This window comes from Phascolarctos cinereus, unplaced genomic scaffold (genome assembly GCF_003287225.1).
Source record: "Phascolarctos cinereus isolate Bilbo 61053 unplaced genomic scaffold, phaCin_HiC Scaffold_726;HRSCAF=1367, whole genome shotgun sequence".
Classification (NCBI taxonomy): Eukaryota; Metazoa; Chordata; class Mammalia; order Diprotodontia; family Phascolarctidae; genus Phascolarctos; species Phascolarctos cinereus.
This window is the reverse complement of record NW_027556098.1, coordinates 34,111,595-34,128,059: the sequence shown is the minus strand read 5'-3', so window position 1 is coordinate 34,128,059 and position 16,465 is coordinate 34,111,595. Positions and strand designations below refer to the sequence as shown.

General features: G+C 33.8%; 1 protein-coding gene across 5 annotated transcripts in view; it reads left to right on the top strand.

Moving 5' to 3' along the window:
- Positions 1-16,463, top strand: part of MGAT4A (alpha-1,3-mannosyl-glycoprotein 4-beta-N-acetylglucosaminyltransferase A) — a 139,944-nt gene extending 123,481 nt beyond the window's left edge. For all 5 annotated transcript variants that reach the window (XM_078146372.1, XM_078146369.1, XM_078146370.1 and 2 more), the window contains 8 exons: positions 1,300-1,414; positions 4,674-4,804; positions 7,288-7,395; positions 7,526-7,719; positions 8,609-8,687; positions 10,768-10,834; positions 11,333-11,445; positions 11,602-16,463. In XM_078146372.1, coding sequence (XP_078002498.1) covers positions 1,300-1,414; positions 4,674-4,804; positions 7,288-7,395; positions 7,526-7,719; positions 8,609-8,687; positions 10,768-10,834; positions 11,333-11,445; positions 11,602-11,628 — 834 coding nt within the window. In that variant the 3' untranslated portion in view covers positions 11,629-16,463. The remainder of the gene's footprint in view (positions 1-1,299; positions 1,415-4,673; positions 4,805-7,287; positions 7,396-7,525; positions 7,720-8,608; positions 8,688-10,767; positions 10,835-11,332; positions 11,446-11,601) is intronic.
- The last annotated feature ends 2 nt before the right edge of the window (positions 16,464-16,465 follow it).

The window sequence follows — 16,465 nt, the reverse complement described above, 5'->3', positions numbered from 1 at the left end:
TAGTGAGAGTTTGGCTGCCTTTTAGGGCTGTCTTTGTTCTCTTGGTGAATATTGAATAAAATTAAATTAGTGAGTTCCCCACCTCTTAGAAGTATTCAAGTAGAAGTTGATCTTGTTAATGGTGTTGTGTAGAGAAGATTCCTGCTCTAGTTAGGGGTTAGACTGGGGTGATCTCTGAGGTTCTTAGTGTAAAATTCTATTATCCATAAAACCTTAATGAGTTACAGATTGTAGAATTTGTTCAAAGTCACTATAATTACGTATAATGGAAGTATAATACATATGTAATCATAAAATACTTAAGATTTAAACATAGCTCTTCTCTGAAGAGCTCGAAGGATTTATTTGATATTCTCAATAAGACATTTTATTTTAGCATCATGCAAATATTATATCTGAATCTTATTCTTTATCCTGCTGACAGTGTACAACAGTATTTGGGTTATAACAATTATAGATGTTTGGAAGCTTTTTAAACTTGACTAGAGAATTTTCTCTTAAAGGTTAAGAAGGTTCATTTACTTATATTTCAATTTCTGTAGTGCTTTCTCTCCAAGAGATTGAAGGCTTATGTGAGTTAATGGAATTTCATAATACTTGCAAGAAAGGGAGAGTAAAAAGATAAAAAATGAAGAAAACTGAGATTAAAAGAGGATAGAAGCGAGGCACTGCCATTAAATGAAGTTAAAACACCAAAAAATTATATTGTCAATTCTAGCCTGGTGAGAAGAGATAAGACAATTACTTTCCCCCTTCCTTTGTCTGGGCCAAAGGTGACAGAAAACAAAAAACATTGGTAGGGCTGGTTAACATTAGCCCTTGCTGCCACCTGGTGGAAGGACATACTATGTTCTTCTGTGTTTTGATTAAAATTTGCATGATTAATAAAATAAATTTGTGATTTGTTAGGATTTCTGAACCCACCTAAATGAAATTAAGGAATTGAAGTGTTTCATCTGCTATGAAATCTTTGAACATTTTAGATTTCTGAATGAAGGAATTGTTTTTGAAAGGCTGGTTTAAAAGCTTCCTTATACGAAAACATTGGGAAAAGTTGCCCCTTCCCTCAAAAGCTGTCCCACTAAAGTAATAATTCATTATTATTCCATTATTTTTATGTGATGGAGACATGGATGGAGTCATGATAAGTTTTGTTCCCTTTTTTTCTTATTTTCTTTTATATTATTCTTATTTCATATTGGCCTTAGATTTTTAAACCAAACATTTCTTTGATAGTTGCTAAATTGAATTCCAGGCCACACTTTCTTATTGTTAATATAATTATTCCATTTTCCTTAGCTTGAAGATGATATTGTTGTTAAGCAGAATTACTTCAGTACAATAAAGAATTTTGCACTTCAGGTCTCTTCTGAAGACTGGATGATTTTGGAGTTTTCCCAGCTTGGATTCATTGGTGAGAAAAATAAAAGTTTATTAATTTTTCAAACAGTGTTAGTTTTCTCAGAATATTTAATTATAATTTTACCTTAAAGCTCATCTTTTATTGAACATGGGAAAATAAATTTATTTTTCATGTGAAAGGAAAATTGCATAGTTTGTAGAGTGTTAAAGACAGAGAAGTAATGGCATAATTAAGTTAAAGAATCCTTTTACAATTGTGTTTCTATAGCAGAGTCTCAAATAAGAAAAACAATGTTAATTAAGAGTGCCACAAGATTATAAGATCATATGTTCAGACTAGGAAGGGATCTTAGAGGACATAAAGTCCAGCCCTTTCATTTTGCAGATGAGAAAATTGAATCTCAGAGCATAAGGAACTTCCCAGGTTTATACATTAAGTTTCTGAGTCAGGGTTTCAAGCCCAGGTCTTCCGGATTCCCAGTAAATTGCTCTGTCCCTTATGGACATTTGTGGTACTTGTAGTACACATTAAAAAATGGTTTTGGAACATTATTTCTTAAGGTAAATGAATGGAAATCCCTGATTTATGATATTCTTGCCCTAAGGCAATTAAAAAGACATGTTTAAAAACTGAAGTGTTGAGACACACATTTAAATATAAAATTTAGAAGACTATAATTTCCAGTTCTTAAAGCATTTTAAAGTAAGGGTCTCTTACTTCGCCGTGGTATTCATTTAGTACTCAAATGCTTACAGATCATAAAAGAAATCTGAAATAGTGTAAAGTTCCTAAAACATATCCCCTTTTATGGAGATAGAAACATGTGCCAGATCCAGCATGTGTTTTATAGTTATACAGTTCTAATTTTGATTTTTTACTTAAACCATTTATGTTCCTTCATTGTGATAATAGAGTTCAATTAAATAATCGTTTATTAAACCCAAAAAAACTTTGTGGTAGGTGCTAGGAAGACAGTGTGGTTTAGTAGATAGAAATCTGTATTTGGAGGCAAGAAAATTCGACATCAGATCTCACTTCAGTCACTGTCTTTGAGACACTGGGCTAGTAGTTAACCTCTCTGAGCCTTAGTTTCTTATCTGTAAATTGGGCATAATAGCATCTGCTTCACGAGAGTTTTGTGAGAATCAAAAAAGGCAGTGTATGTGAAAGGCTTAATAGTAGTACATACCTCACAGAATTATTTTAAGGACCAAATGAGATAATATAAGGAAAGGATTTTGCAACCTTGGTTCTGTGTAACAATCGGTGTGTAGTAGTACATACCTCACAGAATTATTTTAAGGACCAAATGAGATAATATAAGGAAAGGATTTTGCAACCTTGATTCTGTGTAACAATCGGTGTGTCTCTGTGTGATCAGAAGAATGTTGTCTGCTTTGCTGTGTCTTTCTCACTGCAGCAGGCTTTGCTATGTGGATATGGGCCTGAAATGAAGCTTAGTACTTGAGATGTTTGCTTGGTTTTAGCGGAGGTCATTATTTAGTTCATGCAATTTCCTCTCATAAAACAATGGAAAAATAATACAAATATAGAAATTGTAGATTATAACTTTGTACTAGAAAACACAGACTTAGCACTAGTTGTTTAAACCTAAATCAGAACAACTTCTTGTAATAATTGGAATTAGGGCTGTCTTCAAGTTTCAGGATCTCTTTAAAATAAGAAGACTTAAGCATTTCTTTTGCTTATAGAAATCCCCAATTTTGGTGGCAAATAACCTTTCCAAATGAGTTAGTAAGGTATAATCCAGAGACTAGAAAAGGTCAATGCTCATAAACCTAAATTAGTTCTTTGAAGGAGATTTTTTAAAAAAGGACTTCTTATACAGTCCTTTTACTTTTTATGCGATCCTTTTTTTAAAGGACTTCTTGGCTGGAGATAGGTGGGAGAAGTAGTCATCCAAATTGGCATTCAGATTGGGGTGATGGTGTTACAGCTCCTCCGAGATAATTTTACCTTTTGTATAGGAAAAGTTTCATCTGTAGTATGTAGTATAGATGCTCCCTCTTTTGGGGAGTTCTGTGGTGGTGATTGGTGAGGAGCCAGGTGTTCTCTTCTTTCCACTTCGAGCTTTGAGTTCAGCAGTTGGTTGAGGGGCATGAGAATATGACATTATAGTTTCCTCATTTACTTAACGTTGGCTGAGTTGGGGAGGGATATATGCAGAGGTATAACCCATTATCACAGAGGCTATGGGACTACTATGGCTCATATGGACACTTATTGAAAAAGTTATAATTGATAACCTTCTCAACTGCTTTCAGGGGAGAAAACAAAAGAAGGTAATAAACATGACTACATAGGTAGTAATGTCAGAAGGATAGCTTTGGGTACTCTCAAGAAAGGACTGGAGGCTTCTAATGGAGAAATTTGTCAGTTTTCTCTTGTGATTCTACTTATGAAAGCTAATTCAGATTCTGTAGGGGAGGGGAAATCAACTTCCTGAATACGAAATCCTTAACAAAGAGAAAGGCCTTTCATTATTACAATAGAGACAGACATTAGACCTATGATTGCATGGGTAAAGAGAACTCTAAATAGGGAAACATCTTCCACCAGTGCTGGTCAGTACCTTCTCTGCCGTAGCTATGTATAAATGTGTAGATGAGTGTATATATATTTTTAGCAAGTAATATCAACTCATTTACATTCCCCAGTGAAGGCGGCTAGCCCTGGAGTTACAAAATGCCAAAAGACAAACATCTTTATGTGTAGAATAAGAATGGTAATAGAAGCCACAAATCAGACCCTGTGAAATGAATTCTGGCAGTTGAGTTTAAGGCCAAAGTTCTTAATTTAGGGTCTGTGAACTTGTTTTAAAAATTATTTTGATAACTATTTCAATATAATTGACCTCCTTGGTCAAATGAGGTAATATTTGTAAAGCACTCAGCACAGTGCAAGACATGGAGGTGCTTAATAAATGTTTGTTTCGGGGCAGCTAGGTGGTACAGTGGATAGAGCTCCGGCCTTGGAGTCAGGAGTACCTGAGTTCAAATGCAGCCTCAGACACATAACACTTTCTAGCTGTGTGACCCTGGGCAAGTGACTTAACCCTGCTTGCCTCACCAAAAAGAAATTTTTTTTTTTAAATGCTTGTTTCCTTCCCTTTGTGATCCTATGTATTTTATTTTGTGAACTTAAAAACATTTTTTCTGCAAAGAAGGCCTTAGGCTTTACTAGACAGCCAAAGGGACATGACACAAAGGTTTAAGGGATTTTTTTAAGGGGTTCTACAACAAAGCTCTATATTTCATTAACTTATTGTTTACTTGGAATATCTTTTTAGGTAAAATGTTTCAAGCGTCAGACATCACTTTGATTGTAGAGTTCATATTTATGTTTTACAAGGAGAAACCTATTGATTGGCTTTTAGACCATATACTTTGGGTGAAAGTCTGCAATCCTGAAAAAGATGCAGTAAGTTAATTTCTCATAAAATAACGACTTGTTCTGTAATGTATTTTATTTAAGGATTTTTTACTGGTTTAGAAATGTGATATATGAAAACTTAGGCTTGCTTATTAATAAAGACTGCATGGAGTCCCTGTTTGAACCCATAGGATAGATTGGAATTGAAGTAGATAAAACTGCATTTGCATATAGGGGCTTTTGAAAGGTTTTTTTTTTAAATTTTGTCATTTAGTAAAGATCCAGGAAATTTGCTTTACTTGTCAAAAACCCTTTTCTGTACACTTCCCTCTAGGGGTCATAAGGTGTCAGTGTGGCCTCTTATTTCTTTCTTTTTCCCTTTCCCTTTCCAACATCATTAGGTCCTTTAAAGACAGGATGTACATGGTACAGCAGTTTCCAATTTTTGTTTGGTCTTTATACCCCTTGTTTTTCAGTCAACCATTTCATACTCCCTATTCAATATGGAAGGAAGTAATTTCTATAGTTTACCATGTTTGTGCATATAAGAAATAAAAAATCACTTAATTTCAATAGGATAATATAGTTATTTGCCAAATATTCCCTGTACTACTTTGACAAGTTTCTTATACTTTCTAGGGGTACACATACTACAGATAGGGAATCTCTAAGAGAATGCAGTTTTAATTTTTTAAAAAATGTAGACCGATACACTGTTAGGGTTTGAAGGAACCTTAATCCAATTCCCTTCATTTTACAGATTAGAAAACTGACACCCAGAGAGATTAAGTGATAGTACCCAAGGTCACAACAGCTGTTAGAGAAGAAAGGACCAAAACTTGTGTTTTCTGATTCCCAGTCAGTACTCTTTACATTGCACCATTCTATTTCACATGCCAACAATTATAGAGTCACTACTTGTTAAGTCCTAACCCTAAATTATATATTTGTTTGCTTCACAAGCAGTTTTTTCCATTATCCCAGTGAGAAAAACGTTTGCTATTTCTGCTTATTGAAATCTCAGAGACAGGAGCACCCTGTGCTATTTAGTTAGAGATAGAAATACTACTGGTGATACATAAAGAAACTGAGATAAATTGGTCTAAGTAATTGTTCTATGTCTATCTGGTATCTTTAAAGAAAAAATGGTCCAATCGAGTCTAACCTCTTGCCTCTCCTTTTTTGCATAGTTCAGGTGTCTCTTCCTCTTGTTCAGAAATCAGGAGATGCATTGGACATGAAATCCCATGAAAACATGATTTATGTAAAATGTACCCTCAAAGCCCATATTTCTTTTTAATTATAAAGTTTTGCAAAGAATACTTATTGAATAATTTATTTGAATAAGTTACTAAATAACTTATTTGTAATTTCAATAATTTAAAAATAATAGTGTAATACAAAAATCATCTGGGTTTAAGGGGTAGTGGTGGAGGTGGTAGTGTGTAGAATGAGGATGACAGAGGAAAAGAAGTGTACAAAATAATTGGTTATTACCTTAGCTGAGGGATACTTTCTCTCTAGGAGGTCTGGAATCTGAGGTCTTATTCTATGTTATTTTTCCATTTGTGTTCCAAGTCCTATTTCTCCAGTCACCATCAGTCAAGGAGTATGAGGTTAATTATGCTGTATCTCCATAGTGCAGGAGTTCTTAAACTAGGTTCTGTGAATTAAAAAAAGTGTATGTGTTTTGAAAACGATTTCAGTATGAGTTTCATTTGTAATCCTGTGTATTTTGTTCTCTACATTTAAAAAACTTATTAAAAATAATATTTATTCATATAAATATGTTTATAATAAAATATTTATGGAAAAAATATTAAAAATTCTGAGGAGAGCATAGGTTTTGTTAGCCTGTCAGAGTGTCCATCATATAAAAAAATTTAAGAACTCCTACCGTAATAGGATAAAACTATGCCTGCTTAACACCATGAGAGTTTCTTGGTCAGTATTTTAGCATTTGTGGCTATGGTTCAGCTTAGAGCACTGTTAAAACACTGGTCTTATCTAACTACATTGGAAGTTTGGGTCAGTAATACCTTCTACTTACCTAAGGGAATGACAGTGACCATGAGCTTTTTAGTCTTCTTTATTCTATTGAAGTTCATTTCTTGGCTGTAGTGTGTCAGTGATTGGTATAATAACTCAAAGCTGCTTTTTTTGGTTTTCACATTCTTTGTTATTGTTTTGAAAATGATATTTGTAATTGTTTTTGAAGTGAAACTTTACATAATACTTATAATTACAATAATATTAAAAACAAAATCTCATGTCTTTTGAAATATGATAAAAATTAAAAGTAGCTTTCAACATGCTCTTTTTGTTAACATTTCTTTTAGAAAATTGGATATATTTACCAAGTAAGTAGCAAATCTAGGAATGCTTTGATATTCAGAAAAATGTTTAACATGAAATTATGAAAGTTACTGTATTTTATTTTAGATATTCTGAAAGGCTTTCCATTATTCAGATGACTAAGAGTTCACACTATCACTATCAAGTATACTAACATAAATTTTTTTTCTTTTGAGAAACATTGTGATAGGCAAAAATCAAATCTACGAATTCGATTCAGGCCTTCCCTTTTCCAGCATGTTGGTTTGCATTCATCACTAGAAGGAAAAATTCAGAAACTCACAGTGAGTGATTTAATTTCACTATATCTGTGTGTGTGATTTCTTTATATTTATGTATGCATGTGAGTTCATTCTTTTCCTCTTAGTAGACATAATTGCATACTGTATTTTTCTTTTAAAAATTTATTATTAGGATAAAGATTTTCTGAAGCCATTACTTCACACAATGCATGTAAACCCACCTGCAGAAGTGTCTACTTCTCTGAAGGTCTACCAAGGACACACATTGGAAAAAACTTACATGGGAGAGGATTTCTTCTGGGCTGTTACCCCAATTGCTGGGGACTACATATTATTTAAATTTGATAAGCCAGTTGATGTGGAAAGGTTAGTAATTATTGGTATCTGATATTACACTCCAAACTTCTTGTTTTGTTATGGAATATATTCCAAATATATGTGAGATAAGAGACCCTAGGAATGTGAACCCATACATTAAATAAAACATACATATAAAGTGCTCAAATGAATGGGTTTATTACTTCAGTTATAAGGTCAGCTAAACAGGCTCTAGGGCTGACTTAGTACAGTGGCCTACAATTTTTCAAACTGTTGGAAGAGATGAATTCAATTCCATTTTACTTCATTTAGTACTAATATTAATTGACTTATATAAAACCAACCTTGAAAGTGCTCTGACCAGGTGTCAGATGTGAAATATTCATGTTGAGTAAGACTTCGTAGTGTTACTGCCATCAGCTTCTTTACTTCCCTTGTTAATACATGTCTGTATTTTTTTTTTCTTTTTTGCTAGGCAGTGGAGTTAAGTGACTTGCTCAGGGTCACATAGCTAGTAAGTGTCTGAGGCCGGATTTGAACGTAGGTTCTCCTGACTCCATGGCTGGAGCTCATCTACTATGCCACCTAGCTGCTCCATGTCTGTATTTTTTAAGTTACTCCAAAACCCTGAAACTCCCCAAGCTTTACTCTTATGAAAGTTATTTAACATAAAATCTGCAGGTTTGCTTTTATATTAATTAGTAAACATTTTCCTTTTCAGTGACAGGAATTATTAAAATGTTGCCCTAAGGTCTTAGCTATGTATCGTGAAATAATTAAAATATGTAATTTGCAGTTTATCAATCACTTGTATATGATATTATTACTCACATGACAGCTTAGTTCTTTCCTAAAATCTTTATTAGTTATCCTTTTGTAATCCCTAGTATATCCCAAAATACTATCATATGCAACATTATTTACTTTTTTTTAATAGCTACTTGTTCCAGAGTGGCAATCCAGAGCATCCAGGAGATATACTGATAAATACAACTGTGGAAGTTTTGCCTTTTAAGGTATGATGACTTTTTTTTCATTCAGACTTCCTTAAGAACCAAAAATAATAGAAGAGAGTTGATTCATAGGAGACTATTAGAAAATAAAACAAGTTGTTTCTTTTGATTGAAAATCTCAGTGATGATCATTGTTGTTGACCTTGTAAAATAGAGTAGGTCTTTTTCCTCATTTGTGAAAGATAAAGGGCCTAAGTTTTGCTCAAAAGAAAGGAGTCTGGAACTTCCCATAAAATTAGAATGGGTATTCCTTTTTGTTTTAATTTCCCTATTGCTGCTAGACTAGTTGCATGTAGTTTTAATGATTGTTACACATGATAAAGTGACCTGTGTCCTCACCCCTTCTCCCTCCTCCTTCCGCAGTCATCATAGAGGGTTCCATTTGGGAGGCACTGTCAGCAGAAGCCTCCTTCACCTCAGGTACTTGGGTAGGGAAAGGGCAACACATGTCTTGGCTCTCCCTCCTGCAGTTAACTAAGGGGGCTCCCACTTGAGACATTCATAGTAGAAGCATCTTTAGAACCCTGGACTTCTTGTCTTTTTTTCCACCTTTTTGTGCCAGATGATCTTTTTCTTAAACCCCTGGCACACTGGGCCATTCTCCTGGTTCTCTCATTTGCCCTTTCCAGACCCTCACTCTTTGCCAGTCATTTATCACCCTCTCCTTTGAAGTTTGTACCATCAAACTATATCAGTCACTTTTGTTATGATTGTGATTTGTGTCTTCATCATTCACATCTGTGGCCCTTCCAACACTTTGGCCTCCACCTCTGCTCCTAGATTCCCATCTTAAATTTACTACCAATCAAAATTGTTCTACTTCCAGTACTTTGAACTTTGAAGTTTGCCTCTCAGATCACAATTTCCTGCCCTTCCATTTGTCCTTTTTTCTCATTCCTTTTAAACCAGTTCTTTGACCTCACCATAATCTGTGGTTCTTCACTCTCTTCTTGTTTTTCCAGTCCATAACACCTGTTTTGATCTCTCCACAGTCTGAAACCAGTACTTGTTCAGTTCAATAAGATTTTGTCCTCTAACCCTGAATCTCTCTTAACCCCTTATCCTTACATTGTTCGTGCTCTAATTCTCACTTTTGGGTCATTCCCAACATCTACCTTATCGACTTCAGCAGAACACTGCTGGAAAAGTCACAAAATGTAATTTGGGGCCATTATAAATTCATGTTATCTGACCTCAGCTGGGCTCGTGCTCATGCCTGGCGTTCCTTTTGTTCCATCTCTGACAACTGCTCTGCTTATCCTACTCCCTAGGGCCTCAAATGCCTCCTGCTCTACTCATTTAGGATCAACACCAGCCATTCCAAGTTCTCCTTTAACTCTGCTTTTCCACCCCTTCACTCTATTTTTTCCTCCTTTGTTCTATGCTCAGATGATGAGATAGCCCTTCTTCTTGCCAAGGCTAATTGCTATAACTTTGTCCTCAATACTATCCCTAGATCAGTCTCTTGGTATCAGCTAACACGTTAAGTTTCATCTCTCCTAAAAATAAACAAAAACTTCTCATCCAGGTTATTTACTCAAGCTATCACAGAGCCTGCACTACTACTTCTTACAGTTTTCTCAATTCTCAACCTCTTGCAGTATGGCCTGAAACTGCTTTCTCAGAAGTTACTAGTGACCTCTTCATTGCTTTGGTAGCGTTTTTCTCAGCCCTAGTCCTTCCTGATCTTTACAAAAATATATGTCCTAGGCCAGTGTTCCTTGCGCCTCTCCCTGTGGGCAGGCACTGTCTTCACAGATGTATTTGTATCTCTTGCATGTAGCATAGTGTTAAGTATAGAAAGCCATGACCCTTTTCTACCTATTAATTCATTATAAAAGCATTATCATCACTTTAAAATTTCTATGTTCCAAATTAATTATGCATATTCGGAAGGGTTTTTTTTTGTTGTTTTTAGGTTTGGGCTAGTTTTTTTTAAAAGCGTCATAAAGATCAAATCCATTTAATGCAGCCTTTTTTTTTTTTAACATGGGGGAGCTTTATGTATTTTTAGTATATGGCAATGAGTACTCTGGTTTTCTTTTGCATAAGTAATTATTTTCATAATAAATATTTGTTTTAGGGTGAAGAGTTGGAAATAAGCAAAGAAACCAAAGATAATCAATTAGAAGATGGTTATGTCAGAATAGGTAACATATACCTTTAATTAGTAAAAGCTCATTTTCTTATGTAAACTTTTGAGTGCAAATACTGTCAACTTTTGTGTTTTTATTCCCAACAGGCACATAGCAGGTATCTAAAAAATGTTTATTGATTATGTGGATTTATTCTTGAACTATAACTTCCTTTGGGGCAGTACTTTCATTATTAACTTAAAACAGAATAATCAGGATTCAGGCACTTAAAAAACCTATAGGGCTGTGCTTATTTGTGAATGCTACATTGGTTATAATTTTTATTTTGTTTGGGATTTTGCTTGCTGGTAAAAATTTCAGATGTAAAGTTAAAACTCTGGTAGATTAGCATTGGGTACTTAGGCAATTTAGTTTAAAGGTTAGAGGCAAATTTATGTAAGTCTTAATTTTGTTGGCATGATAATAAACCCATCCATTCAGGTAAATTTTCAGTCCTATTTGGTGTTTCAGTTCATCATAGTCTACTCACTGGTGATACTTTTTATTTTGAAGGAAAATTTGAAGGTGGTGTGGCAGAAGGGATGGTGGATCCCCATCTAAACCCCATTTCAGCCTTCCGTCTTTCAGTCATACAGAATTCTGCAGTTTGGGCTGTTCTTAATGAGGTGAGATACTTCTTCAAGTTAATGAAATCAGTGGGAGTGTTGCATTTTTTAAAAAAGATTTCAGACTCCTTTTACCTTAAGACTTTGGTATTGTACTTATTTAAAGAATTTAGAATTTGTTGCTTTTACAAATTAACTTAAAATTTTCTATTTCAGATTCATATTAAAAAGGTTCCAAACTGACCAAGTTCTCTTAGGAAGTCAAGATCATTTCAGACAAACAGTCTCAAAGGGACTTTTCAGCTCTGAAATTGATTCCCTGTAAGATTGTTCTTTAAGGAAAAAAAAATGTTAGAACAAATTCAAGACAATGAAGCATGTTTCTGTTCTCTTTTGTATTTCACTTGAACACTACCTCTTGTGAAATCTACTATAGATAAAATTGTATTAAGCCCTTTTGTCAGATCAATTCAGAAAATTAATTCTCCCATCCATAATATTCACATGAAGCCCAAGTCCTTTATTTGAACATCATTTGTACATTTTACAGTCACATTGTGTTAGTATTGTCTTGTGTTATTTTGGTATTTTCCTAATACATAAGAGGTGTACATATTGTTACATTCCTTCAATATAAGAAGAATGTTAAATACTTTTATGAAGGGGGTACTTTTGGATTTCATTTATTTTACTATTGCAAACCCCCTTTTATAGATTATCAGGGATATATATGTATAAATATAAATATACAGAAAACCATTAAGTTAATTTATTGAAATTATTTGAGGAGTAAATATTTTGGTGCATAAACTTTGAATTACTTTTTAAAAACAGAGTACACCTTGCTTTTTTAAGTTTTATGTATTTTTCTTTGAAAATGAAAACATTTCAAATGGTAACGTCTTTTCAAATGTACTGCCAGTATAAATAATTCCAGATGGATTTCCTAAATGAAGTACTTTTGTATCCTAAAGGATCTGAAATAGTGTATTTTCAAAGGTATCATCATTCCTTAAATCCCCTTGCTTTGAAGATCAGTTTCTTTGTGGGCTGTAACACTGTACTGTGTACGGGGTATGGCCATATACAAAACAGTTTGACAAATTTTAGCATACAAATGTGATTCATTAGAAATAACAGGCTTGATGTTTCCCTGTTATGCATTGAAACAAATTGTATTTTCTTTTTGATCTTTGTAATCAACTCAATATTCCTTTCGTTAAATTATTACCTGGATATATACATTCATGTTTTGTAAGTTGGGACAAATTTTTTGGTAATGCTTGTATCAGCTTTTTTTCTAGGAAATGTATTTACAAATTTAAAGACAAATGATGTGACAGATTTTTAGTGAAAGGTACTGTTGCAGCCATATTGCATTTCTCCACTGATGTAATTTGCATTTTAAAGTTATAAACCTAGTGTCCAAGAAATACAGTTGCATAATTGATTTACATGTAATTCCAAGTACTAGTGTAGGTTTTTGTTTTTTAATCAACTTCAGAAATTATCTTTGTAAAGCTTTTCCTTTTATTAAAGAAGCTAAAAGTCTAAGGATGATGCAAGATGCAAATATTTTGATTCATTTCATGTTGGTTTTCTTGCCAAAAAATAATTTTTCTGATTTTATTTTTTTTAAAGATGCTAATGTCCAAGTTCAATTTAAACTTCGCCTTTGAGTTTAGTTATTTCTGAGTCAGTTTGGCCAAAATTCCTAAAGCAGATGATCTGAAAAGGAAGAAAAAATTTTTAGCCGTTTCTGGGCATATGAGGAATCTTCTTAATTGGCTGTTACAGCAGTTAATAGAATCATTCCAAGTGCCAAGAGCCCCTCAAATGCAGCCTCCATCAGCTGAATTATTAAATAAACTACTCTGGGACAAGACTGGGGAACTTAATTGAGAGTATTGAGAAACTTATATAGTTGCTATTGCACCTTGCCATTTTAAAATTCATTTCAGTCAGCCTGGTGGTCTTACCCCATCCCCCTTTCCGGGGATCCTTATTGGTTAAATCACAGCTCAGATCTCCCTTCCTTCTCCCTGAAGTCTTTAGCAATTCCTTTTCTGAATTCCTATTAGTTATATGATGCCACATACTTTTATATTTATGTCAGAAGTTTTAAGCTCCTGCCATCATTGTAGTTGTTTTCTCAACCACATTTTCAGCTCTTGGAGAGCTTCTCTTTATCTCTTACACACCTTTTCTCTTTCATGAATCATTTTCTCTTCCTCTTTCTCCCTTTTCTGCCTCTGTTCTTCTTCTACCACCTTCTCTCGGTACAAGGTAGCATGTAGTCACTTAACCCCTTGAGCTTTAGGCAGTGAAAGTGCAGATCTGCAGGGGTAGAGGGAGTTTTCTCATCTTGGGGCTCTCTATACCAATGAAATTATTGGTTCCAGTCCCAGATCCTTATCCCTAATTTCTTCCTGCATACCCCACAAGGCCTAGCACAGCACTAGGTACAAAGGTGCTCAATAAATACTTGTCGGTTGGTTTGTTCACTGTTTCTTCTATTTCTAGTACAGGTCAAACACCCTCACAAATTAAGGGCTCCAGCATGGCACAAAGATCCTTGTAAAAGAATTACAACTTAGTTCTTCAGAATGAGGTTAGGTTTTAAAGTATAAAAGGCAGAACTGTGTTGTAATAAGAGATATCTTGAAGGGAAGATAACATGGATTTTTAAGAATAGGTGCATGTAAGTTTATCATATCTCACACCTACTTTTGTTAATGTTGAGTAATGGTATATTTAGTTTTATGTTCAGAACAAGTCCTACTTTTGTGAAGTATGCTTTCACATTAGTCAGAAAACATTTAGATACTTGAAGTGTGCTAACATGAACATTTTAGTTGCATTGATAACTCAAGGTCAAAGCTCATGACCACATACGTGTAGATATAAATTGTATCTGAGGATTATCCAATGGCGAAAGCTATTAGAACATTATATTAAATGTATTTCAGAATAAAAAAAGCTCCCCATAAAGTGTTTGGTTTTGGAAGGAATTGGATTTTTCTGTAAAGTAACAAAACTTTGAAGGTTGCGTTACAGGATTTAAAAATCTACAGCTTTCAAGATGAAAGCTGTTTTGATACCAACATCTACCATAAGATTACTAAGAAAGATTGGTCACTCAGAAACAACAGTTTTAAGAAAAACTATTATAAAAGTGAAACAAAAAAGGGAAGCTGTCATGTTGGATATTCAGAGACATGTGGATATGTTAGCAATCATATCCCTAAAGCTTTATGCTGTACATTCTCTCCCACAAACATCATATAGGCTTAATTGGGAGATCAGTAACCAGAGGTTGCAGGTGAATTATTAGCACATCCTAATTAAGTGCTGGAGCCACAGTATAGTTACAGGATCCCAGAATTTTTGTTAATTAAGAGTGACAGGTAAAAAAATACACTATATCTTTCTTTCTGGAAAGGATACTATGTGATTAAGTTCTTAGAGGGTATAGGAATCATTAATTAATTAAGACTACTAATTAAGACCCCTTTTGGAATTTAAAATCAGACACTCATATTTGGAGTAAGTAAAAATTTCTTTTTCACTAAGTAGTGTTCGTACTATGTCGCAGAACGTGGAGGAAGAACTAATATTTGGTTATTTTATATTTGTCTTCATAATCCAGTATAAAAAGGTTGTACTAATTTCTTTATTTTTGTATGTTGGAAACCGTTCAAAATGACCATAATTAATTACTTCATATGTCTAATGATACTGATTGTTAAATTGGGTTTTTTTGTGCTTGTTTAATATTGCCATACCCTCTAGATTCATATAGTAAGATATATATAAATAAAGGAAAGAAAGAAAATAACTACTAATAATGTGGCAAGAAATGCCATTCAAAAAGTCCAATCAATTTTCCTAAAAGCTTAAGTTTTCATTTGTTACTTTTTAAAAAATGGTCTTGAAATGACTGAATTTATTTGATAAATGCTACAATTAACCAGTGCTTTTTTGCTGTATTCATGCATGTGCCCATTAATGCTATGAGAGAAGAATACACTCATGTTGAGAAGTAGGATTTTATTTGTCACATATATCAGTGATATTTTGGTCCATTTCAAAGGAAGGATGTCTTATATTAGATCACACTATGAGAAAGTTGTCTAGCTTCTTAATGTTTAGAGAATACATAGTTTTAAGAAAGGTAAATAAAAACATTTCAATGTAAAGTATTCCCAAAGTATTATGAACATTTTCTTGATAATGATTGTAAGCTCTGTAAAAGCAGAAAGTGTTACATATTTTTTAATCTTTTGATTCCAGGCCCTAGCATAGTGCCTCTTTCGTAAGTTATTTAAACGGGGACTAGCTGCTTTTAAAAAGTTTGTGTAAACAATATGGATGCTTTCTGCAAAGAAATGTTTTTTGATGTACTTGAGTATTACCACTTTCTAGTTATGCCCTTGTTAAAATTAGTAGCCAGTGCCAGAATTAATACTTTAGTTGAGTTGATATTACATTTTATTTTCCCTTAAAACTCAGTATTTGCCAAGATTTGGTGAAAATACTTTTTGAGGAAATACTTTTTCTGAGCTTTAAAAATGGCTGATAGTGACAGTACTGTAAGATGCACTGCCAGCAAATAACTTTGTTTGGGCACGTGAGTTTTTCCTTAGAAGGATATAAAATGCTATTTGTTTAGACACAGTTGTTTGTTTGGGGTTTTTTTTTTGTAATTAAAAAAATTTAAATGTGGATCTCTTACTTCAGTTCTTCATTTGGATAAGTTTTTCCTTTTTTAAGAGAAGATAACATTTGGAGAGATCTTCCCAATAGAATCTTTACCTGACAGATTCTGCAAGAGGCTTTTCTTCAAAACCTTGATCTATGTTTCCCTTAAATGTCCTCATTACTCAATTGTGCAGTATCTGCAGTAATCCTTTTGAGTACCTGTTGAATTTTTATAGGTAGTTGGATCTTTGTTTGAAATCTTGCTGCTATAAATTGAAAACCTGGTAATAGGTTATGTCGATTGTGCCTTTCATCACTGTTCTTTCTGTGCCACAGCTGTCCGTGTATTTGAAATAAAGAATTTTTAAAAAATTCAAGC